Here is a 27,250-nt window from a genome sequence, read left to right on the forward strand (position 1 = left end):
GTGCTATGGACTGAAAGACAACTCTGGGCACACTGCTGACTTCTAGAAATTATGTTGTTTGTTTATAATTTGGATAAACGAGGGTGTGTCTAAAGAGGGTGACAGGGTAGTGAGAGGAAGAGTGGAAGGGCTTGCTACTCCTGGAGAAGAAAAAAACTCTAAAATGGAGCATGACACCGTCTGCAGATATTTGAACTGTTGAACGTAGATCTGATCTAGGTTGGTCCAATAATTAGGCAACAGAGACAGCAAGGAAGCTTTGGGATCAACCAGTGAGATGCTGACAGAGCTGGCGCAACGGCCCTCGTCTTACAAGGGTTCAGGAGGCTGACTGTCAAACAGAGCCACAGAGTAGCGCACATAATGCAACGCAAAAAGAAGCATGCTTTTTCTTTACAGAAATAGCTTATTTTGAATACTGATCAATGCCTGCCCCTCCCCGCCCCCTTCTGGATTGTCACTCCCAGTACAATGAGGTCAATCAGCCCTGGCTCACCGGAGGCAGTCATCTGGGCCAGAAACAGGAGGAAGAGGGAGGTGGCATCAACCTGGAGGTGGCCCCACTGGTCGTCGCCCACCACGGTGCTGCAGGTGGCGGTGTCGTACTTGGCATGCAGGCTGTCCTTGGTACTCTGAGTGTGCTTGAACCTCTCCACTTTATCCACCTGAGAAAGCAAGTCGGCTGCTCGCAACTAAGGGGTTCATGGCTGCCAAGGTCAATCTCTTGGATCTAGACCTTTTATCTGTTACCTCTGGGAGCCAGGGGGATGGAAGGCAGGGGATGGATGTTCACTAGTGAGCACCACACAGAGAGGCTGTGCGGGGGACTCTTCCTGCCCATCACCAGAAATGTCTGAGCCCAGTGCCATTTTAACAAGTTCTGCAGGGCTGAGGGGTCAAGCCGCAGGGTTTCCTTGTCTGATATCTCCAGCATGAGCTGTGACACACAGTAGGAACTCAATGAGAGGGAGGGAAGAGGGGAGGGAGAGGACCCTCCTCTTCCTCTTTAAATTTCCAATCTTGTTTCCTTATGTTGAAAGGGAAAGAGCAATGTCGTCTTTGAAGACTAATGAGGCACGTGCCAATTAAGGGTCGGGACTGTATCATATTTATCTTGGGATCTGTGTAGATCCTAGTATGATGTTCTGTATACAGTACATGCTCAACAAATTGTTTTATTTACCCCTCACTGAAAATACCAATAATATTAATGTCAAGTTTTAAAAACTCAAGCATTTCAACTCAAAAGAAACCCTTTTATAAACTCAACAGAATAAACAATAGTACATGGCTTTCTAGGAGTGGCTTTTAAAAACAACGTTTTCTTCCCTGTTTAAAAAAAAAAAAGGGCACGTTCTCCTTTTACACAAGTTAACTCTTGAAAAGAGATTCTGAGAAAGTATTCTTTGACTCTGGTTCAATAGCATAATAAAATTACTGAAGATAATTTTAAAAGGAGAAAGTAAGCAAAATATTTTCAATTTCTCTTCATCTTGAGAAGAAAAGTTCAAAACACTTTAAGAGTGTTAGTTGTCACCATGAATATGAAGTGCCCACTCAGATGACCCAAAAATACATCTGTCGTTTTCCGCCTACCTGTCTCATCATGCACTGGAGAAGACCCCGCATCAGTTTCACCACGTTCTATGGACATAAAATGGAATAAGTAATAAGGCCAGCTTCCCTGCTCCATGAAAACAACCTCCTCACCACGTGGCTGGTAAGCCAGTGCTGCCTGGAGCCTTCCCCGAGAAGGCGTATACATGCATTCTGATTGTTTACATTATTTCTACCTCTCCACTCCATCACAAAGAAATTCTTGACGAAGTGACTTATCTCAAATAAAGGAGCTGGACCAGATGGCACCTCCTGGCACTGAAATCCAGTGACTCCTGCTATTTTAGCAAGATAATTTTTATAAGCCTAGTACCCTGGAGCTTTATATCACAATTCTTAGTAATTTATTTTTGTTATACTAAGGATGAAATAAGTCCACCATGCCTGCCCCAAAATAATGATGCTTTGCCAAAATAGCCATTTGTGACACCATTACTGGACTACTGAGTAAAGTTCTTACAAAATGCAAGTAGCTGCCAACGTTTCTTAATAATATGTATTATTATTATAAATAATATCAATATCACTATGATAATCAGATGTTCTGTCCTGGTATTGTACAAAACACTTTACCAGGATTCCCACTAATTCTTGCAACACCCTTATGAGGTGGGTGTTAATATTTCCCCACTTTACAGATGAGGAACCTGAGGCTGATGAAGCAACATTGCTAAAGCCTCTCAGCTGGCAGGAGGTGCAGCAAGGACAGAGCCCAGGCCCTCCGACTCCAGAGTTTGAGCTCCTAGTCAATACACTGTGTTGCCTCCCACTTCCTCCACAATTCAGGCGCACTGAAAGACTGGTCTTAATATGTCCTATTAAAAACTCTATATAACTACTTCACAAGTGGCTGGAGAATGGGATATTTTTAGGTCAAAGTAGCCTGGCTGAAAGAAGTGCCCACCCAGGGCCATCAGCGTCTCCTCTCCTATAGAATGCACATGGTTTGCAGGGGAAGACATAGTGAAGGGCCACGAAAGTTAATTGCCAAAGTCTGAAATGGATCACCCTTCAGATTCTTCCATCTCTAAAATCCTAGGAGTCTAGGGAATAATCTCACTTTATGTCACAAACTCTTTTGATGCAGAAAATATTACCTCATAATTAAAAGGTATAATTAACACTGTTATAATTAACACTTCCTATGGTGTGCAACATAAACATTTGCCAATCGACTTCCCCTCAAATAAAGAAAAGTTATTTTCCATTGTGAACAAACACAGTGGTTCCCAACTGGTGGTGACATTACCATCCCTGGGGGTGGGGGAGCATCTGGAAATGTGGGGTGGAGGCATTTTTATTGTCACCATGATGGGGGTGGGAGCTACAGCCATTTAGTGAGTAAGGACTAAGGACACTACATGTCCTGCAACTCATGGGACAGTCTCACACAATAACAACTGTACTGCCTAAGCCCCAAATGCAATAGTGTCCCTGTTGAGGATCATTGGAAGATCCCGTGTTATTTTCCATAATCAAGGGAGATGTCTCCTTTAGTTATTAACCACACTCAACAAATCAAACAACGTGGCCTATTTGTGCCTCTCTATCGTCAGTCACAGATCGGCAAATCTAGTCTACTCTAACCCAGATCAGAAATTGCTTACAGAGGAGAGGTAGTGGTGTGTGTGTGTGTGTGTGTGTGTGTGTGTGTGTGTGTGCGCGCGTGCGTGCGTGCGTGTGTGCGCGCGCACACACATGCGTGTGAGTGTGAATAGACAGGCATGGGTTTACTCGGATTTTGTGTCAGAGGAGGATAGAAAGTTTGGAGGACATGAATATGAAATTATTATACTGTTAAATGAATGATTCACTTATGTAATAGCCACCCAAGTTCTTAGAGGAGCATTCAGTGCTTGCTGTATGCATTTTATTTTCTTCTTTTTAAAAATTAATTAATTAATTAATTAATTTATTTATTTACTGGCTGTGTTGGGTCTTTGTTGCTGTGCGTGGGCTTTCTCTAGTTGTGGCGAGCGGGGGCAACTCATTGTCATGATGTGCGGGCTTCTCATCGCAGTGGCTTCTCTTGTTGTGGAGCACAGGCTCTAGGTGCACGGGCTGCAGTAGTTGTGGCACGCAGGCTCAGTAGTTGTGGCTCGCGGGCCCTAGAGCACAGGCTCAGTAGTTGTGGCGCACGGGCTTAGTTGCTCTGTGGCATGTGGGATCTTCCCGGACCAGGGCTCGAACCCGAGTCCCCTGCATTGGCAGGCGGATTCTTAACCACTGCACCACCAGGGAAGTCCCTATATGCATCTTAAATACTACCCATTCTTGCCTTACCTCCAAGACTGGGTGATTTCATTACCTCATACTCAGCATGTCTAGTCAAATCCAAACTGTCCTTTCCTTGCTCGCACAGACAGGCTTCCTCTCTTAGCTTCCCTACTGCTGTCAAGGCTGCCCGCCACTCATGCCCACTTTGGTTGCTATAAACAATCACCAATTGGGCCGTAAGAACTCTCTCTGGACCTGACAATCCACTGGCTGTGCCAGCCAATGAGAAATGATGAATCAAAGACAAATCCCAAAGGCTCTCATGCCAAGAGATCTATATACTTTTATACATCAATGCTCCTTACTTCAATGCTATTACTCAAAACACTCTGAAAATACTTCCTGTGCTCAGGCGCAGATTATTTTCTTACATACTTAAGTGATGGCAAGTCTTCGCTTTGGTGGGTATGATGGTTTCCGATTTTGCAAAACAATAAAAGGTCTTCATTGTGCTGTGTGGTAACACAGGCACAAAAACTGGACAACACCAATGTGGTTCAAAGTTAAAGGGTGACTATAAATTAAAAAGACTGCTTTGGAATGACTCAAACTGAGAGGCATTTTTAAAGGAAATTCCAAACATGTTTTAAGCAGTGGCAATAATGTTTGGATAAATATCCTTTCAACATGATTACTCCAAAGAGTATACACTTTGGAATGTGTAGTTCTGGTGTGCTGACTCTTTAAAAACTATTATATTAGTTTATAATGACATCTTGTATATAACTATGTATAAAACTGACAGAGCAAGAGTGAGAGAAATGTAGCTAGTTAGAAATTTGGATGTCTATTCAGTGTGATTTTTGTTGTTTTTTTATGGAGGGAAAAATCTCAAAAGGAGAGACACATCAGAGGTTGAGACCACCAAAGTGCCTCCCCAAAATACACTATAGCAGAAATGGAGGAGAAGCCTGTACCAGACTGTTTTGCATACCACAGCTACCTCCTTGTAGGCTTTTCAGTTCAAGGAAAAGGTGCTGAGCGGCCAAGCCACGGCTGCCAGTCAGCCTTACCTGCTCCAACTCGTAGGCCTTGGCCTTGTCCTCATCACGGTCAGCATTCTTGCGGTAGGCCATGCCCAGGCCCCACACGGCCAGGATGCTGTAGATGTTATCCCGCACCCAGGCGTCCTTCTGCTCGTGACTGGCTGACAGCAGCCCCGTGACGGGATTCTATCAGAGAAGAGACATAAAACGATTCAGCACCGCCCTTCACCTAGCTCCTGGGCAATGAACGCTCACCCTAATTGGGGCACGAGGGCTGGGGAGAGAAGTGAAGAGACCAGCGTTCCGGTCCTTGCCCTGCCACCAACAGCGTGATCTTGGGTGAGAAGTGACATCACTTTTTCTAGGCTTTGGTTTTCTCATCTGTATAATGAGGATATTAGACTAAAAAAATCTCTGAGGGATCTTCTAACTTGTGAGTACTTGTTCTTTTGATTTCAGACCAGACCATACTGTTGTAAGTAACAAATAGAAGAAACAGCAAACAGAAAAAGCCTTCAAGGCTTTTATAAATCTGTGCATTATAGAATTAGATCTTCCTCTCCCTTTGTGTTTCCACACCATTTGGTAAAGCATTGAACATGGGAGCAAGAGGTCCCACTCTACCACTCTAGCTCTGTGTGACTGGGGAAGCTGCCTACCTTAAAAAGGAGATGCTGAGCAAGGGGCCATCAGGGGCTTCCCTGGTGGCGCAGTGGTTGGGAATCCGCCTGCCAGTGCAGGGCACATGGGTTCGATCCCTGGTCCGGGAGGATCCCACGAGCTGCGGAGCAACTAAGCCCGTGCGCCACAACTACTGAGCCCACGCGCCTAGAGCCCGTGCTCCACAACAAGAGAAGCCACCGCAATGAGAAGCCCGCGCACCGCAACGAAGAGTAGCCCCCGCATGCCGCAACTAGAGAAAAGCCCGAGCAAAGCAACAAAGACCCAACGCAGCCAAAAATAAATAAATTAATTAATTTTTTTAAAAAGGGGGGGCCATCGGGGTTCCTATGTAGCTATGGTATCGTCAGTATTTAAAAGGGCAGCTGAGTCACTAAAAAGCCAGACCTTCACAAAAAAGTGTACACAAATGTTCATCACAGCATTATTCATAGTAGCCCAAAAGAGGAAACAACCCAAGTGTCCATCAACTGATAAATGGATAAACAAAATGTGATCCATACGAACAATGAAATATTATTCAGCAATAAAAAGGAATGAAGTACTAATACATGCTACAGCATGGATGAACCTTGAAAACATTACACTAAGTAAAAGAAGCCAGTCACAAAAGTCTACATACTGTATGATTCCAATTGTACAGAATGTCCAGAATAGGAAATCTATAGAAAGTAGATTAGTAGTTGTCTAGGGCTGTGGGTAGGAGTGGGATGGGAGGAAATGGGGAGTGAGTGAGTGAGTGACTGCTAACAGGTTTTTTCCTTTCTGGGGATGATGAAAATGTTCTAAAATTGACTGTGGTTATGATGTACAACACTGTGAATATGCTAAAAACCATTAAATTGTACATGCCAGATGAATTGTATGGTAAGTAAATTATATCTCAATAAAGCTATTACTTTTTTAAGAATCTAGTCTTAATAAACTCTGTGCCTAGAAATAAAATGGATAAGATAGGAAAAGAGTCACATAAAGATAAAGCCTCTGTTGACTCTTCCTGAAATTATGCAAAGAAATATGTATCTAATAAAATACATCATAGCAATCAAACCTTGCCAGCTTAAATTATTATTCAAAAGGGTACCAAATTATTTACAAGAGGGCTCATTAAAAAATGCTGCTGGAAGATGGGAATAAAGACACAGACCTACTAGAGAATGGACTTGAGGATATGGGGAGGGGGAAGGGTAAGCTGTGACAAAGTGAGAGAGTGGCATGGACATATATACACTACCAAACGTAAAATAGATAGCTAGTGGGAAGCAGCCGTATGGCACAGGGAGATCAGCTCTGTGCTTTGTGACCACCTAGAGGGGTGGGATAGGGAGGGCGGGAGGGAGGGAGACGCAAGAGGGAAGAGATATGGGAACATATGTATATGTATAACTGATTCACTTTGTTATAAAGCAGAAACTAACACACCATTGTAAAGCAATTATACTCCAAAAAAAAAAAAAAAAAAAAAACGCTGCTGGGGGGGCTTCCCTGGTGGCGCAGTGGTTGAGAATCTGCCTGCCAATGCAGGGGACACGGATTCGAGCCCTGGTCTGGGAAGATCCCACATGCCGCGGAGCAACTAGGCCCGTGAGCCACAATTACTGAGCCGGCGCGTCTGGAGCCCGTGCTCCGCAACAAGAGAGGCCGCGATAATGAGAGGCCCGCGCACTGCAATGAAGCGTGGCTCCCACTTGCCACAACTAGAGGAAGCCCTCGCACAGAAACGAAGACCCAACACAGCCATAAATAAATAAATAAATAAATAAATAAATAATTAATTAATTAATTAATTTAAAAAAAAAACGCTGCTGGGTACTTTCAAAGTGATACTGCCAAGGTTACTGGGTAAAAAAAATATTGGCATAGTTTCAGATGATCCCACCTAAGGAATTAAATATTTGACTTCCTCCTTTAACTAACCTATGCCCTCTTCAAAAACATCTAAAACGCAACTGATATGCCTTCAGGGGCAGCAACATTCAGTGTATTGACACTGTTCTACAGCCAAGAACTACAGATCAATGATATTAAAGTCAACCAGAAGTGAAGTCTAGGAATGGCTGAGGGAAGGTATGAGTCATTCCAGTAGTGGACTATTGGAGTTCTTTTTTAAAAAATCACTATGCCCCAACAAGGTATAGCATAAGCATTTTTATCTATTCTGGGTCCTGTTGGATAAACTCAGGGCAGGAAACCATCAGGAGGTGCACAGAAAGAACTCAGCCCCTTCCTGGCGTACCCATCAACCGTGAGTCCACTGAGACAAACAGCCTTCCAATGACACAGCAGTGACCGCTTACACACAGTGCCAAGTGTGGTTTGGATTATGAAATGTCACTGTCCTGTTAACTAAAAGTCACCTCTTTGGTTCTTTAGTTTGGGTTTAACTGTAAGTGGATTAGTTCATCCCCAACCAGAGCTAGACTGTCTCAGCCTCATTCCACTACAGAGAAGCAGTCTGGGTGTTTCAGGGGATCCCCATATTCAAAACTGCATACACAAGCCATGTTAAACTAGAGTGCTGCTGCACTCAGCAAAAGGAATACTTACTATTATGAACTGAAAGCCTGTGTCTCCCCAAAATTCATACGTTGAAATCTAATTCCCAATGTGACAGTATTTGGAAGTGGGGCCTTTGGGAGATAATTAGGTCATGTGGGCAGAGCTCTCATGAATGGGATTAGCGCCCTTATAGGAAGAGGAGGGGGCAGCTACGAGGAGAGCTACAGAGAGTCAACGGTAGTGTCCCAATGCAGTATTAGAGGAGGTAGCACAGACCTGCACTGGGACTCAGCACTCCTGCTGTAGGGGAACTGACAATGACATCCTTAAACTGTAGAAGAAGAGGTCCAAAACAGATGAGCCTAACATAAACTGTGCTTCATCAACGGCAAGGGGCCAACAGCTGGGCAGTTTCTCTCTTAACTCCAGTCATTTGTCGGCCCCTCTCCAACATTTGTTCATTTCTAATTTAGGGGAAGTGCCTTTCCTGGCTCCTGTTTATGGGAAAAAAGGGTAGGACCCTAAGGCTTGGAATGGACTGGGCCCAGGGCTTGGCCCCTATACTGTGGTAACAACACTAAAACCTTGGTGGCTTATGTTTCTTGCCCATGTCTTGTGTCCGTCCCTGTTCAGCTGTGGTTCTGCTCTGTGTTACCTTCCATCTAGGAACCAGGCTACTGGGACAGCCTTATGCCCACAACACTGCCCATCTCACGGCAGAGGAGAAGAAAGACACAGTGAACCATGAGCTGCCTCTTACACCTGCTGGTTAGAACTGACACATATCACCTCCTCTCTCGTCTCACTGATGAAAGCAAGTCACATGGCCATTCCTAAGTTCCACAGGGTAAGGATGTGGAAGCCTCTCCCAGGGATGAGAAGCAAATAACTGTGAACAACCATTATGTGAATAATTATTATTATTATTATTTTTTAGGTATAAAAATTATATTTATTTCAACCAAGGAAAGAAATCACAAGTTATGAATTTTAAAAGCTGACCAACATCACAAAATCTGTAACTGCCTTAGATACTTCTGTAATACTTTTTATTTTTGAATTGCTGAATTTTATTTTATTTACTTTTTAATACAGTTTAACTATTTTATACATATTAGTGTATCCATGTCAATCCTAATCTCCCAATTCATCCCACCACCACCACCACCCCCGCCACTTTCCCCCCTTGGCGTCCATACATTTGTTCTCTACATCTGTGTCTCTATTTCTGCCCTGCAAACCAGTTCATCTGTACCATTTTTCTAGGTTCCACATATATGCGTTAATATACGATATTTGTTTTTCTCTTTCTGACTTACTTCACTCTGTATGACAGTCTCTAGGTTCATCCACATCTCTACAGATGACCCAATTTCATTCCTTTTTATGGCTGAATAATATTCCATTGTATATATGTACACTTTTTTAAACATCTTTATTGGAGTATAATTGCTTTACAATGGTGTGTTAGTTTCTGCTTTATAACAAAATGAATCAGCTATACGTATACATACATCCCCATATCTCCTCCCTCTTGCGTCTCCCTCCGACCCTCCCTATCCCACCCCTCTAGGTGGTCACCAAGCACCGAGCTGATCTCCCTGTGCTATACGGCTGCTTCCCACTAGCTACCTATTTTACATTTGGTAGTGTATATATGTCCATGCCACTCTCTCACTTCGTCCCAGCTTACCCTTCCCCCTCCCCGTGTCCTCAAGTCCATTTGATACGTCTGCATCTTTATTCCTGTCCTGACCCTAGGTTCTTCATAACCTTTTTTTTTTTTTTAGATTCCATATATATGTGTTAGCATACGGTATTTGTTTTTCTATTTCTGACTTACTTCACTCTGTATGACAGACTCTAGGTCCATCCACCTCACTACAAATAACTCAATTTCATTTCTTTTTATGGCTGAGTAATATTCCATTGTATATATGTACCACATCTTCTTTACCCATTCACCTGTAGATGGACACTTAGGTTGCTTCCATGACCTGGCTACTGCAAACAGTGCTGCAATGAACACTGGGGTGCATGTGTCTTTTTGAATTATGGTTTTCTCAGGGTATATGCCCAGTAGTGGGATTGCTGGGTCATATAGTAGTTCTATTTTTAGTTCTTTAAGGAACCTCCATACTGTTCTCCAGAGTGGCTGTATCAATTTACATTCCCACCAACAGTGCAAGAGGGTTCCCTTTTCTCCACACCCTCTCCAGCATTTGTTGTTTGTAGATTTTCTGATGATGCCCATTCTAACTGGTGTGAGGTGATACCTCGTTGTAGTTTTGATTTACATTTCTCTAATAATTAGTGATGTTGAGCAGCTTTTCACGTGCCTCTTGGCCATCTGTATGTCTTCTTTGGAGAAATGTCTATTTAGGCCTTCTGCCCATTTCTAGATTGGGTTGTTCATTTTTTTAATACTGAGCTGCATGAGCTGTTTATATATTTTGGAGATTAATCCTTTGTCCGTTGACTTGTTTGCAAATATTTTCTCCCATTCTGAGGGTTGTCTTTTTGTCTTGTTTGTAGTTTTCTTTTCAAAAGCTTTTAAGTTTCATTAGGTCCCATTTGTTTATTTTTGTTTTTATTTCCATTACTCTAGGAGATGGATCAAAAAATATCTTGCTGTGATTTATGTCAAAGAGTGTTCTTCCTATGTTTTCCTCTAAGAGTTTTATAGTGTCCAGTCTTACATTTAGGTCTCTAATCCATTTTGAGTTTATTTTTGTGTATGGTGTTAGCGAGTTTTCTAATTTCATTCTTTTACATGTAGCTGTCCAGTTTTCCGAGCACCACTTGTCGAAGAGACTGTCTTTTCTCCATTGTGTATCCTTGCCTCCTTTGTCATAGATTAGTTGATCATAGGTGTGTGGGTTTATCTCTGGGCTTTCTATCCTGTTCCACTGATCTATAGTTCTGTTTTTGTGCCAGTACCATACTGTCTTGATTACTGTAGCTTTGTAGTATAGTCTGAAGTCAGGGAGTCTGATTCCTCCAGCTCCGTTTTTTTCCCTCAAGACTCCTTTGGCTATTCGGGATCTTTTGTGTCTCCATACAAATTTTAAGACTTTTTTGTTCTAGTTCTGTAAAAAATGCCACTGGTAATCTGATAGGGATTGCACTGAATCTGTAGATTGCTTTGGGTAGTATAGTCATTTTCACAATATTGATTCTTCCAATCCAAGGACATGGTATAGTTCTCCATCTGTATGTGTCACCTTTGATTTCTTTCATCAGTGTCTTATAGTTTTCTGTGTACAGGTCTTTTACTTCCTTAGGTAGGTTTATTCCTAGGTATTTTATTCTTTTTGTTGCAATGGTGAAGGGGATTGTTTCCTTAATTTCTCTTTCTGATCTTTCGTTGTTAGTATATAGGAATGCAAGAGATTTCTGTGCATTAATTTTGTATCCTGTGGGGCTTCCCTGGTGGTGCAGTGGTTAAGAATCCGCCTGCCAATGCAGGGGACACGGGTTCGAGCCCTGGTCTGGGAAGATCCCACATGCCACGGAGCAGCTAAGCCCGTGCACTACAACTACTGAGTCTGCGCTCTAGAGCCCACAAGCCACAACTACTGAAGCCCGCGCGCCTAGAGCCCGTGCTCCAAAACAAGAGAAGCCACCATAATGAGAAGCCCACACACCGCAATGAAGAGTAGCCCCCTCTTGCCACAGCTAGAAAAAGCCCATGTGCAGCAATGAAGACCCAATGTGGCCAAAAATAAATTCTAAAAAATAATTAATAAATAAATAAATAAATAAATAAAATTTGTATTCTGCAACTTTACCAAATTCATTGATTAGCTCTAGTGGTTTTCTGGTGGCATTTTTAGGATTCTCTATGCATAGTGTCATGTCATCTGCAAACAGTGACAGTTTTACTTCTTCTTTTCCAATTTGTATTCCTTTTATTTTTTTTCCTTCTCTGATTGCCGTGGCTAGGACTTCCAAAACTATGTTGAGTAAGAGTGGCGAGAGTGGACATCCTTGTCTTGTTCCTGATCTTAGAGGAAATGCTTTCAGTTTTTCACCACTGAGAATGATGTTTGCTGTGGGTTTGTCGTATATGGCCTTTTTACGTTGAGGTAGTTTCTCGCTATGCCCACTTTCTGGAGAGTTTCTATCATACCTGGGTGTTGAATTTTGTCAAAAGCTTTTTCTGCATCTATTGAGATGATCACATGGTTTTTATTCTTCAATTTGTTAATACGGTGTATCACATGGATTGATTTGCGTATACTGAAGAATCCATGTATCCCTGGGATAAATCCCACTTGATCATGGTGTATGATCCTTTTAATGTGTTGTTGGATTCTGTTTGCTAGTATTTTGTTGAGGATTTTTGCATGTATATTCATCAGTGATATTGGTCTGTAATTTTCTTTTTTTGTAGTATCTTTGTCTGGTTTTGGTATCAGGGTGATGGTGGCCTCATACAATGAGTTTGGGAGTGTTCCTTCCTCTGCAGTTTTTTGGAAGAGTTTGAGAAGGATGGGTGTTAGCTCTTCTCTAAATGTTTGACAGAATTCACCTGTGAAGCCATCTGGTCCTGGACTTTTGTTTGTTGGAAGATTTTTAATCACAGTTTCAATTTCATTACTTGTGATTGGTCTGTTCATATTTTCTGTTTCTTCCTGGTTCAGTCTTGGAAGGTTATACCTTTCTAAGACTTTGTCCATTTCTTCCAGGTTGTCCATTTTATTGGCATAGTGTTGCTTGTAGTAGTCTCTTAGGATGCTTTGTGTTTCTGTGGTGTCTGCTGTAACTTCTCCTTTTTCTTTTCTAATTTTATTGAGTTGAGTCCTCTCCTTCTTTTTCTTGATGAGTCTGGCTAAAGGTTTATCAATTTTGTTTAACTTCTCAAAGAACCAGCTTTTAGTTTTATTGATCCTTGCTATTGTTTCCTTTGTTTCTATTTCATTTATTTCTGCTCTGATCTTTACGATATCTTTCCTTCTACTAACCTTGGGTTTTGTTTGTTCTTCTTTCTCTAGTTCCTTTAGGTGTAAGGTTAGATTGTTTATTTGAGATTTTTCTTGTTTCTTCAGGTAGGCTGGATGGAATGTCCTATAAATATCAATTAAATCTATCTGGTCTATTGTGTCATTTAAAGCTTGTGTTTCCTTATTAACTTTCTGTCTGGATGATCTGTCCATTGGTGTAAGTGAGGTGTTAAAGTCCCCCACCATTACTGTGTTACTGTCGATTTCCTCTTTTACAGCTGTTAGCAGTTGCCGTATGTACTGAGGTGCTCCTATGTTGGGTGCATATATATTTATAATTGTTATATCTTCTTCTTGGATTGATCCCTTGATCATTATGTAGTGGCCTCCCATGTCTCTTGTAACATTCTTTATTTTAAAGTCTATTTTATCTGATATGAGTATTGCTACTCCAGCTTTCTTTTGATTTCCATTTGCATGGAATATCTTTTTCCATCCCCTCACTTTCAGTCTGTATGTGTCCCTAGGTCTGAAGTGGGTCTCTTGTAGACAACATATATATGGGTCTTGTTTTTGTATCCATTCAGTGAGCCTGTGTCTTTTGGTTGGAGCATTTAACCCATTTATGTTTAAGGTAACTATCGATATGTATGTTCCTATGACCATTTTCTTAATTGTTATGGGTTTGTTTTTGTAGGTCCTTTTCTTCTCTTGTGTTTCCCGCTTAGAGAAGTTCCTTTAGCATTTGTTGTAGAGCTGGTTTGGTGGTGCTGAATTCTCTTAGCTTTTGCTTGTCTGTAAAGCTTCTGATTTCTCTGTCGAATCTGAATGAGGTCCTTGCCGGGCAGAGTAATCTTGGTTGTAGGTTCTTCCCTTTCATCACTTTAAATATATCATGCCACTCCCTTCTGGCTTGTAGAGTTTCCTCTGAGAAATCAGCTGTTAACCTTATGGGAGTTCCCTTGTATGTTATTTGTCATTTTCCCCTTATGATTTCAATAATTTTTCTTTGTCTTTAATTTTTGTCAATTTGATTACTATGTGTCTCGGTGTGTTTCCCTTGGGTTTAGCCTGCCTGGGACTCTCTGCGCTTCCTGGACTTGGGTGGCTATTTCCTTTCCTATGTTAGGGAAGTTTTCGACTATAATCTCTTCAAATATTTTCTCAGGTCCTTTCTCTCTGTCTCTTCTCCTTCTGGGACCCCTGTAATGCAAATGTTGTTGCATTTAATGTTGTCTCAGAGGTCTCGTAGGCTGTCTTCATTTCTTTTCATTCTTTTTTCTTTATTCTGTTCTGCAGCAGTGAATTCCACCTTTCTGTCTTCCAGGTCACTTATCCGTTCTTCTGCCTCAGTTATTCTGGTATTGATTCCTTCTAGTGTATTTTTCATTTCAGTTACTGTACTGTTCATCTCTGTTTGTTTGTTCTTTAATTCTTCTAGGTGTTTGTTCTTTAATTCTTCTAGGTCTCTGTTAAACATTTCTTGCATCTTCTCCATCTTTGCTTCCATTGTTTTTCCACGGTCCTGGATCATCTTCACTATCATTATTCTGAATTCTTTTTCTGGAAGGTTGCCTATCACCACTTCATTTAGTTGTTTTTCTGGAGTTTTATCTTGTTCCCTCATCTGGTACAAAGTCCTCTGCCTTTTCATTTTGTCTATCTTTCTGTGAATGTGGTTTTCCTTCCACAGGCTGCAGAATTATAGTTCTTCTTGCTTCTGCTGTCTGCCCTCTATATGAACAATTATTATATGAATAATTGTGAACAACTCTGCTGTCATGGTGACCTCACCTGCTAGCTGTGATGGCCTGGGAAACCCCCCCACCTGCCGCCTCCACAGCCCACTCATTACTGAATCTAAAGTGCTCAGAGATTAAAATGGTGATGAATTACTGGCCTTTTGCTTTTGGGCTTATAAGAAAATTGTTAAAGTAATAAACTGACATCCTACTCTTTAGGGTAGGGAGAAGAGGGGAAAAGAATTGAGATATTAATATCAGACAAAGTAGACTTCACAGCAAAGAAAATGACCAGGGATACAGAGAGATGTTAGATAATAATGAAAGGGTCAGTTCACTATGAAGATATAATAATCCTAAATGTGTGTGCACCTAACAAGAGGAAAAGGGATACACACATAGGGCCTAGAACAGAATAGAGACCAGAAGTGGATCCACACATATATGACAAATTGACCTTTGACAAAGGTCTAAACACAAAGGGAGAAAGAACAGCCTTTTTAATAAATGATACTGGAACAAATGAACATCCATATGCAAGAAAATGAATCTGAATCTAAATCCCACACCTTACACAAAGTTAACTCAAAATGGATCACAGATCTAAATGTAAAATGTAAACCTATAAAACTTCTGTAAGAAAACATAGAAGATGGGACTTCCCTGGTGGCACAGTTGTTACGAATCCGCCTTCCAATGCAGGGGACACGGGTTTGAGCCCTGGTCTGAGAAGATACCACATGCCGTGGAGCAACTAAGCCCATGCGCCACAACTACTGAGCCTGTGCTCTAGGGTCCGTGAGCCACAACTATGGAGCCCGCGTGCCACAACTACTGCAGGCCATGTGCCTAGAGCCTGTGCTCCGCAACAAAGAGAAGCCACAGCAATGAGAAGCCCGCACATCACAACAATGAGTAGCCCCCACGGGCCACAACTAGAGAAAGCCCGCGCACAGCAACGAAGACCCAACGCAGCCAAAAATAAATAAATAAAATAATTTTAAAAAGAAAGAAAACATAGAAGAAAAATCTTCATGACTTAAGATTAGGCAAAATTAGCCATGACACCAAAAGCACCATCTATAGAAGAAAAATCGATAAACTGGACTTTATCAAAATTAAAAACTTTTTCTCTGTGAAAGACACTTAAGAGATAAAAAGACAAGCTATAGACTGGGAGAAACTATTTGCAAGTCACATGTTCAACAAGGGAATTGTATCCAGCATATGGAAAGAACTCTCAAAACTCAACAGTAAGAAAACAACTTATTTAAAAATTGGTTGAAAAGAAACTTGAAAAGGGCTTCCCTGTTGGCACAGTGGTTAAGAATCCGCCTGCCAATGCAGGGGACATGGGTTCGAGCCCTAGTCTGGGAAGATCCCACATGCCATGGAGCAACTAAGCCAGTGCGCCACAACTACTGAGCCTGCACTCTAGGGCCTGTGAGCCACAACTACTGAAGCCTGCGTGCCTAGAGCCCATGCTCCGCAACAAGAGAAGCCACTGTAATGAGAAGCACGTGCACTGCAACAAAGAGTAGCTCCCGCTCGCGGCAGCCAGAGAAAGCCCACGTGCAGCAATGAAGACCCAACACAGCCAAAAATAGATAAATAAAGTAAATTAAAAAATAAAAGAAGGCCAACATCATTAACTATTAAGGAAATGCAAATTAAAACCACTGTGAGATAGCACTACATACCTATTGAAATGGCTAAAATAAAAAAATACTGCTAAACCACATGATCATTTCAACAGATGCAGAAAAAGCATTTGATAAAATTCAACATCTATTCATGTTAAAAACTCTTACCGAAGTGGGTATAGAGGGAACATACCTCAACATAATAAAAGCTATTTATAACAAAGCCACAGCCAACATAAGATTCAATGGTGAAAAGCTGAAAGCCTTCCCGCTAAAATCTGGAACAAGAGAAGGATGCCCACTCTCACCACTTCTCTTCAACATAGTATTGGAAGTCCTAGCCATAGCAATCAGCCAAGAAAAAGAAATAAAAGGTATCCAAATTGGAAGGGAAGAGGTAAAACTGTCATTATATGCAGATAACATGATATTATATATAGAAAACCCTTAAGACTCCACACAAAAACTAGTAGAACTAATAAACGAATTCAGCAAGGTAGCAGGATACAAGATTAACATACAGAAATCTGTTGCATTTCTTTACACAAACAATGAAATATCAGAAAGGGAAAGTAAAAAACAATCCCTTTTAAAATCACATAAAAAAATATCTAGGGGGCTTCCCTGGTGGCGCAGTGGTTGAGAATCTGCCTGCCAATGCGGGGGACACGGGTTCGAGCCCTGGTCTGGGAAGATCCCACATGCCACGGAGCAGCTGGGCCTGTGAGCCACAATTGCTGAGCCTGCGCGTCTGGAGCCTGTGCTCCGCAACAAGAGAGGCCGCGATGGTGGGAGGCCCGTGCACCGCGATGAAGAGTGGTCCCCACTTGCCGCAACTAGAGAAAGCCCTCGCACAGAAACGAAGACTCAACACAGTCATAAATAAATAAATAAATAAATAAATAAATAAAAGAACATGAATTTCTAAAAAAAAAAAAAAAAAAATATCTAGGAATAAACCTGACCAAGGAGGTGAAAGACTTATATGCTGAGAACTATAAAACATTGATAAAGGAAATTATAGATGATTCAGAGAAATGGAAAGATATCCCATGCTCTTGGATTGGAAGAATTAATATTGTTAAAATGGCCATACTACCCAAAGCAATCTACAGATTAAATGCTATCCCTATCAAATTACCCATGACCTTTTTCACAGAAGTAGAACAAATAATCTTAAAATTTATGTGGAACTATAAAAGACCTAGAATTGCCAAAATAAGCCTGAGGAAAAAGAACAAAGCTGGAGGTATAACCTTCCCTGATTTCAGACTATACTACAAAGCTACAGTAATCAAAGCAGCATGGTACTGGCACAAAAACAGACATATGGATCAATGAAACAGAATAGAGAGCCCAGAAATAAATCCATACACCTATGATCAATTAATCTTTGGCAAAGGAGGCAAGAATATACAATGGAGAAAAGACAATCTCGTCAGCGAGTGGTGCTGGGAAAGCTGGACAGCCACATGTAAATCAATGAAGTTAGAACACTCCCTCACACCATACACAAAAATAAACTCAAAATGGCTTAAAGACTTAAATATAAAACATGACACCATAAAAATCCTAGAAGAGAACATAGCCAAAACATTCTCTGACATAAATGTAGCAATGTTTTCTTAGATCAGTCTCCCAAGACAATAGAAATAAAAGCAAAAATAACAAATGGAACCAAATCAAACTTACAAGCTTTTGCACAGCAAAGGAAACCATAAACAAAACGAAAAGACAACCTACGGAATGGGAGAAAATATTTGCAAATGATGCGACTGACAAGGGCTTAATTTCTAAAATATACAAACAGCTCATACAACTCAATAACAAAAAAACAAACAACCCAATCAAAAAATGGGCAGAAGACCTAAATAGACATTTCTCCAAAGAAGACATACAGATAGCCAATAGACACATAAAAAGATACTCAACACTGCTAATTATTAAATTCAAAACTAGGGACTTCCCTGGTGGCACAGTGGCTACGAATCCGCCTGCCAATGCAGGAGACACAGGTTTGAGCCCTGGTCTGGGAAGATCCCACATGCCGCAGAGCAACTAAGCCCGTGTGCCACAACTACTGAGCCTGTGCTCTAGAGCCCGCGAGCCACAACTACTGAGCCCACGTGCCACAACTACTGAAGCCTGCACGCCTAGAGCCCATGCTCGCAACAAGAGAAGCCACTGCAACAAGCTCACACACCGCCACGAAGAGAAGCTCCTACTCGCTGCAGCTAGAGAACGCCTGAACACAGCAATGAAGACCCAACGCAGCCAAAAATAAATTAATTAAAAAAATAAATAAATCAAAACTACAATGAGGTATCACCTCTTACCAGTCAGAATGGCCATCATCAAAGTCTACACATAACAAATGCCGGCGAGGGTATGGAGAAAAGGGAACCGTCCTACACTGTTGGTGGGAATGTAAACTGGTACAGCCACTATGGAAAACAATATGGAGGTTCCTTAAAAAACTAGAAAGAGAGCTACCATGTGATCCAGCAATCCCACTCCTGGGCATATATCTGGAGAAAACTGTAATTTGAAAAGATACATGCACCCCAATGTTCACAGCAGCACTACTTACAATAGCCAAGACATGGAAGCAACCTAAATGTCCATCAATAGATGAACGGATAAAGAAGATGGGTGATATATGTGTGTGTGTGTGTGTGTGTGTGTGTGTGTGTGTGTGTGTGTGTGTGTGTGTGTGTGTGTGTACACAGACAATGGAATACTACTCTGCCATAAAAAAAGAATGAAATAATGCCATTTGCAGCAACATGGATGGACTTAGAGATTATCATACTAAGTGAAGTAAGTCAGAAGAGAAAGACAAATACCATATATCACTTACATGTGGAATCTAAAATATTATACAAATGAACTTATTTACAAAATAGAAACAGACTCACAGACATAGAAAACAAACTTATGGTTACCAGAGGGAAAAGGAGATGGGGAGGGATAAATTAGGAGTTTGGAATTAGCAGATACAAACTACTATATATATAATAGATAAACAACAAGGTCCTATTGTATAGCACATGGAACTATATTCAATATCCTGTAATAAACCATAATGGAAAAGAATATGAAAAAGAATATGTATATATATAACTGAGTCACTTTGCTGTACACCAGAAACACAACACTGTAAATCAAGTACACTTCAATAAATAAGTAAATAAATAAATAAAAATTTAAAGTATAGAAAAAATAATGCCAATACTAAGTGTTAACAGGGGCATAGAGCCACTTGGATCCTCATACATTGTTGGTGGGAATGCAAAATAGTGCTGCCATTCTAGAAAAGAGTTTGGCGACTTCTAATGAAGTTGAACAGACATTTACCCTATGACCCAGCAAACCTGCTCCTAGGTATTTACCCTAGAGAAATGCAAACCTCTACATGCATGTTTAAAGCAGCTCGATCCATAACTGCCAGAAACTGTAAATAACTCAAATTTCCTTCAACGGGTGAATGGATAAACACACTGTGATATGTCCATATAATGAATACTACTCGGCAATGAAAAAGAACAAACTACCGATACGACGACTTGGATGAATCTCGGGGGCATTATACTAAGTGAAAGAAGCCACTCTCAAAGGTTACATACCATATGATTCCACTTACATGACAATCTTGAAAAAACAAAACTATAGTGACAGAGAACAAATCAGCGGTTTCTAGAGATTAGGGTTGGGTGGGATGTGTGACTATAAAGAGGTAGCAGGAGGGAGATTTTTTAATCGAAGGAACTGCTTTGTATTTTGATTATGGTGGTGGTTACATGACTCTATACATGTTTTAAAATTCATAGAACTGTAGTCTTTCTTTAGGAAACTCTGAAGAAGCATGAATCTTGGGAATGATTCAAACAGGTGGTAAATCCTAATTTTTGCTTTATAAGTAGAAAAGTGGGTAAAACAGGGGAGTTGCTTCAAGCATAGGAAATGGCTTATCCCTAGATTGAGAGATGAGATGGGTGAAACAGAGAACAGTAAACTCAAAGGACAGAGGTGAAGTTTAAGGAGGCAGAAGTTAGGGCGGTGAATTTCAGTGAGGGTAACGGTACAGTGGTACAAGGTGACCGAAGAAGACAGTGTACATGGCTCCCTAGGGTGGTGGGTGTGTAGTTTAAAAACATATATTCAATGTTAAAATTATCAATCTGAAAAATAAAAATAATGAAAGCTCAAGTCTTCGTCATATAAGCTCAAGAAACAACACTTATAAAATCTTCTTGGTTGGTGGCAATACCAAGATGATACTGAGAGCAATCAGGGGATGGGGAGGATTAACAACAGAAGAGAGCAGCGATGTTGAAAAGGTGGCATCCACTGCTCCTGAGAGGGCGTGTGCATGTGAGAGGAGGGGCAGGTAAGGGCTGCAAAGTGGATGCTGACCCGGAACAGCAGAACACTTAAGGACTTAGACAACAGGTTGAAACAAAACTAGATAGAATTCAACAAGAATTTATTTATTGGGCTTACGTGTTCGATAAATGTCTGCTTAACTAATTTTAGTAGCAATCACTCCCACACATTTGAGTTGACTCAGCTCCCTTTACACATACACTCCCACTCCCAGGGCCCCAACAACTCTTTAAACAGAACCTCTTCTCTTTTTTGCAAATCACCCCCCACAACTCCCCCATCCCAGCAGCTACCCTGTGACCCAGCCACATCTTGCCCCAGTATTTAGGTACAAGAAATTTCAACTATACAACACTGCCTGCAAGTTTTAACAACGACCTACGAACAGCATGTGAGTGGATACCAAAAAATCAAGGCTATGTTAATGGAAGTAGAGTTTTCAGAACAAGGGAAATGAGCATCTCACTGAACTGCCAGCCTGGCAGAGCACACCTGGCATACTGTCACTGCCAAGCACCATGTTTGAAAAGGGATATTCCCTACCTGGAACATACCCAGAGGTTGATCAGGGCTACGAAGAGGCTGAGAGCCACAGCTCATGAAGGGAGAATAGGGTGTTTAGAGAAGGTTTAAGGGAGAGCAAGTTAGCATCTTCAAATTGCTGAAAGGTTGTCCTCTGAAAGAGGGATTCAATTTTTTTGGCTACTCAAGTCAGATTTCAACTCAACATAAGAGCTTCCTAACATTTAGAATTTTCCAAATAGAATGGACAGGGTTGTAGGTAATGTGAGCTCAGTCTCTGGTATTATTTGGGCAGAAGGTCCCTGAAGGCCGTTCCAAAAGGGAGGCATAGTATATAATGCAGTGTTTAAGGCCACAGACCCTACACTGTGTAAGATACACCTGGGTTCAAATCTGCTCTGCCACTTATTAGCTATGCGATCTTGGGCAAATTACTTAACTTATCTGGCCCTTGGTTTCCTTTTGTATAAAAAGGAGGGTTCGAAGCAGACTGGAGACCATGGGTCGGGCCCCCTCGGGCACTTTACTTCATCCCCATTCTAATGGAAACCACTGTTGCCTCTGCCTGTCCAGTAACTGTTCCCCCCTTTTCTGGTAATGGCCTATAATTTCCCCTGCTCTGATTCAGTGTGGTTCTGGGGAGGGGAGGCGGGGTTGACCCCATCACTGCCTGCCCCCTGGCCACAGCCACAGCTGCAGGGAAGGACGTGTGACCCAGCCTGGCCAATCTAGGCACAGTTCAGGGATGTGCACACGACCCAAGCTGGACCAACTGAGAGCCATTCACAGTCAGGACTTTCTCTGGCGGCACTATAGGAAAAGCTTTCTATCTACAGAGGGCACCAATCTGAAAGAATATAACCTGGAGCTGCCAAGGGACCACTTCTGCCACCACTTGAGATGAGCCTGCCAGAGAATAAAGCCCACTCTGAGTCAAACAGGGCCAAGTAATACAAAGAGATATACTTGATCATTTGAGCTCCTAAATCCAGCCATGCCTGAATCTAGCCCAATCCCTTGGGATTTTCAGTTATTTGAGCAATAAATTCTCTTTTGTGCTTAAAGGCCATTTGAGGTGGGTTTGTGTCAGTTACATCTGAAAGAATCCTGACAAATACAACTACAAATGCCTATTAACTGGTCACGGTGAACTAGATACCGTAAAAACATTTGACGCTATTAAAGAAATCTGAGATTGAGGCAATATTAAGGCAAAATACATAAGCTAGATGGTAGCACCAAACTACTTAATTTAACATTTTGCAGTTCAATTTCTAGCTGGAGGGCACACAGATGAATGCTGCCATCTACCCACCAAAAACGGCACAGAGAGGATAGATTCCTTCTTCTCCTCCCTCCGTCCCAAAAGGAAATCGGAATAGCTCCTTACTGATCTCTCTGCCTCTAGTACTGGTTCCCTTCCAATCCATCCTCCACAAAGGGAGGCCACCGAAGACCTAGAATCTCAAGACTTCATTGCCCTGCTCAGAATTCTCCAACCCTACAAGATAGAACTGAAGTCCCTCGGGTAGCCATACAAGGCTCATCATGTGCTGGCTCTTCCTCTCACATCCAGCCTCATCACCCGTCGCTCCCTCCTTAGCCCCCTAGAAAACCCAAATTAATATTTCCTGCACATGCTCTGCTCTCGCACTTCTGGGCCTGTGCACACACTCTTCTCCCCGCCTGTAATGCCCTCCAGCAAACGCCTCTCCTTCACATGCTCCCTCCTCCATGAAGCCTTCCTGAAGCTCCCTTTCCTATGCTCCAAGGGACAGAGGTCAGAGGTCTCCGGCTAACTCCTACCCTTGGTCCTCTTTCCTTTGGATTAAGAATAGCTAAGTGCATCCCACCACCTTGCTCAGTTCCAAGGGAGGAATATACTGTTCAATTATTCAAATGAAATGCCCAAAAGAAACTCAGATAAATGTTGAAAATACATGATTACTCCCCCAGCCCCTGTTCCCTACCGCCCCCGGGCTGGTAAAGCAAAAAATAGAATGTGAGAATTTCTATTACAAAAACTCCGAAAACTGGTTAGATTCATTTGTTGTATGGGAATTTTGTTCTAGCAACTGCTGTTTGAAATGTTAAAGGAGATGGGGAAGGGCAATGCCTTGGACTTGGGAGAGGTTTTTTAAAGTGGGAATTACAGCTACAGTAATCAAGACAATATGGTACTGGCACAAAAACAGAAACATAGATCAATGGAACAAGATAGAAAGCCCAGAGGTAAACGCACACACCTATGGTCAACTAATCTATGACAAAGGAGGCAAGGATATACAATGGAGAAAAGACAGTCTCTTCAATAAGTGGTGCTGGGAAAACTGGACAGCTACATGTAAAAGAATGAACTTAGAACACTCCCTAACACCATACACAAAAATAAACTCAAAATGGATTCAAGACCTAAATGTAAGACCGGACACTATAAAACTCTTAGAGGAAAACATAGGAAGAAACACTCTTTGACATAAATCACAGCAAGATCATTTTTTTTTTTTTTTTAGCAAGATCTTTTTTGATCCACCTCCTACAGTAATGGAAATAAAAACAAAAATAAAGAAATGGGACCTAATGAAACTTCAAAGCTTTTGCACAGCAAAGGAAACCATAAACAAGACGAAAAGACAACCCTCAGAATGGGAAAAAATATTTGCAAATGAATCAACAAACAAAGGATTAATCTCCAAAATATATAAACAGCTCATGCAGCTCAAAATTAAAGAAACAAACAACCCTATCCAAAAATGGGCAGAAGACCTAAATAGACATTTCTCCAAAGAAGACATACAGATGGCCAAGAAGCACATGAAAAGCTGCTCAACATCACTAATTATTAGAGAAATGCAAATCAAAACTACAATGAGGTATCACCTCACACCAGTTAGAATGGGCAGCATCAGAAAATCTACAAACAACAAATGCTGGAGAGGGTGTGGAGAAAAGGGAACGCTCTTGCACTGTTGGTGGGAGTGTAAATTGATACAGCCACTCTGGAGAACAGTATGGAGGTTCCTTAAAGAACTAAAAATAGAATTACCATATGACCCAGCAATCCCACTACTGGGCATATACCCTGAGAAAACCATAATTCAAAAAGACACACGCACCCCAATGTTCATTGCAGCACTATTTACAATAGCCAGGTCATGGAAGCAACCTAAATGCCCATCGACAGATGAATGGATAAAGAAGTTGTGGTACATATATACAATGGAATATTACTCAGCCATAAAAAGGAACGAAATTGAGTCATTTGTTGAGACGTGGATGGATCTAGAGACTGTCATACAGAGTGAAGTAAGTCAGAAAGAGAAAAACAAATATCGTATATTAACGCATGTACCTGGAACCTAGAAAAATGGTACAGATGAACCGGTTTGCAGGGCAGAAGTTGAGACACAGATGTAGAGAACAAACGTATGGACACCAAGGGGGGAAAAACCACGGTGGGGTGGGGATGGTGGTGTGCTGGATTGGGCGATTGGGATTGACATGTATACACTGATGTGTATAAAATTGATGACTGATTAAAAAAATAAATAATTAAATAAAGTGGGAATTACAGTAGCATTGGTTTTAAAATGACTGCATCTGTAATTGAGACTACTGGTTGTGTGAGTAACCTTTCTTTTTTCCATTGTTTATTTATTATTTACTTTTTAATAAATTTATTTTATTTATTTATTTTTAGCTGCGTTGGGTCTTCATTGCTGCACGTGGGCTTTCTCTAGTTGCGGTGAGCGGGGGCTACTCTTTGTTGCGGTGCACGGGCTTCTCATTGCGGTGGCTTCTTTTGTTGCAGAGCACGGGCTCTAGGCGCACGGGCTTCAGTAGTTGTGGATCGCAGGCTCTAGAGCGCAGGCTCAGTAGTTGTGGCGCACGGGCTTCAGTAGTTGTGGCTCGCGGGCTCTAGAGCGCAGGCTCAGTATTTGTGGCTCACGGGCTTAGTTGCTCCGCGGCATGTGGGATCTTCCCGGACCAGGGCTCGAACCCATGTCCCCTGCATTGGCAGGCGGATTCTTAACCACTGCACCACCAGGGAAGCCCCTTTTCCATTAGTTTAAAAGATAGGTTTTGCATAATTTGATATGTAAACCTCAGGCTTTCAGAGAATAATGTTGAAAATTTAAGCTCTAACATGCAGCAGCCTCATGCTTTACCTAAGGAGATCACAGGTGTGCAATTTTCACTTTCAAATGATGTCTTTTTCTAAATTGTTGCCGATTAGATTTCCCCCTCTGGGTTTACAAATGAAGCACAAGCTGCAAGCTGTCCTGGGCCGACGCATTTGTATCATCTCATACGACTGAATGATGGCTTACAGGGAAACAAACTGGGTCGGAAGCCAAGCGCTGCAGGCATCCACTTCATTTTAGCTTTGTTCTAGCTTGGTTCCAGATCCCAATGCTCATCTTAAAACTTTCAAAATTCACAGAAACCATTCTGGGCCCCTTAGCTACAATCAAATGTGCAAATGACTTTACCACTCTTTTAGGAGATTTTAATTCTTTGACTCTCTTGCCAATTCCTTAGCTTGAGGTATCAGTCCTTAGCCTGGTGTTGTGGAAACTTACAGAACACACTCAAACTCAGTAGGGCTGTCAGAATCCTCCTGGCCACACCTGAAGTCCGAGGTATCAAGGGATTACTGGGTGCCACACTAGTAACCTTTCACCTGAACAGGAAAATTGCAAATGTCACCATTCGATATTTTCAATGACTATTCCATTAGGTTTGGGTTCAGAGCATGGTGGCATCACACACGTCACTCTGCCTCTGGGCTCTCCGGGAGTCCATAGATGGGCTTTGTGGGGGCAGGGAGCTGGAGGTCCTTAGACTCCTGGAACTTTTATGGAGGATTCTTCCCAGGAGAAGATAAGATATTCAGCCATCATCAAATTCTCAAATGGGTCTGTAACCCATTTGATCAAGGAACACTTCTCTAAATGTATTTTATGAACATTATGTTCTCCCTACATATTATGAGGCAGATGTGATATTTACTTCACTCTATTAGTGAATGTAACTTTATTTCACAGCAATCTGGTATGTCTAAAGTATTTATCTCTACTCTTTGGCCTGTTTCCAACAAGACGGAGCACTTATCACGGGGCTGTCAGCTCACCAAAAGGATGACCTTGAAAAAGGTCCCCTCAACTCCCTTGGCTGGAATTCTTCAACTGTAAAAGGAGATTAGGTGATCTGACTAGATGATCTTTTGGATCCCTGCAAAACTTGAAACAATTCTAAATCTCTCCCTCGTATGGGTCTATTATGGTCCTTTATTTGTAAATGGAAGATTCAAGGACTTTTTTCATTGAATTACTCTAATGTTTTTATCTGGCACTAAAAATATTTAAAGGCCGTCCTGAAAAGAGCACAGCAAAAGCCCCCCTCCTGGCTGCACCTAAAAAGAACTGAAGTGGGAGATGGCAGAAGGCAGGGCTGGGGTTGATACTAGGTTATCTATCAAGTGCTCTCTTTCTCGAATCATCGACACACAGACCAGACAACCATCTGTCAGACAGTCCCTGTCTGACTATGGATGAAAAATGTCATTTCTGCCCTTCTTGGACTCAGTGCTGCCCGGAATGCTTGTGCATGCCCTGGTCCACAACTGTTCTCATTCCCATCGTGACTATTAAATAAATTCCTGCTAGATTAAACTGAACTAAGGACAACGGACAGATAGGTTGCAGCAACTTTGGCCCAGTCTCTTTTTATGGAAATACAATTAGGTTCTAAGAACCCCCAAATGATGGTTGTATGGTAGAGGTCTGATGAATAATAATAATAAGAGCAGTGGTCATTTATTAACTGCACATACTACAGCACACAGACTACGTGGTTTAAGCATTTTATTTCATTCATTTATTCATTCAATCAATAACTGTTTTAAAAATCTCTACAACTGCCAGGCACTAAGTGCTAAGGACAAAATG

At 41.7% G+C, this 27,250-nt stretch overlaps 1 protein-coding gene across 5 annotated transcripts in view; it reads right to left on the reverse strand.

Moving 5' to 3' along the window:
* PHKA2 (phosphorylase kinase regulatory subunit alpha 2) overlaps positions 1 to 27,250 on the reverse strand; it is an 83,909-nt gene that overhangs the window by 47,698 nt on the left and 8,961 nt on the right. For all 5 annotated transcript variants that reach the window (XM_068532405.1, XM_068532409.1, XM_068532406.1 and 2 more), the window contains 3 exons: positions 4,908 to 5,066; positions 1,597 to 1,644; positions 497 to 665 (listed from right to left, as the gene is read on the reverse strand). In XM_068532405.1, coding sequence (XP_068388506.1) covers positions 497 to 665; positions 1,597 to 1,644; positions 4,908 to 5,066 — 376 coding nt within the window. The remainder of the gene's footprint in view (positions 1 to 496; positions 666 to 1,596; positions 1,645 to 4,907; positions 5,067 to 27,250) is intronic.

The sequence above is a fragment of the Eschrichtius robustus genome, chromosome X (genome assembly GCF_028021215.1).
Source record: "Eschrichtius robustus isolate mEscRob2 chromosome X, mEscRob2.pri, whole genome shotgun sequence".
Taxonomy (NCBI): Eukaryota; Metazoa; Chordata; class Mammalia; order Artiodactyla; family Eschrichtiidae; genus Eschrichtius; species Eschrichtius robustus.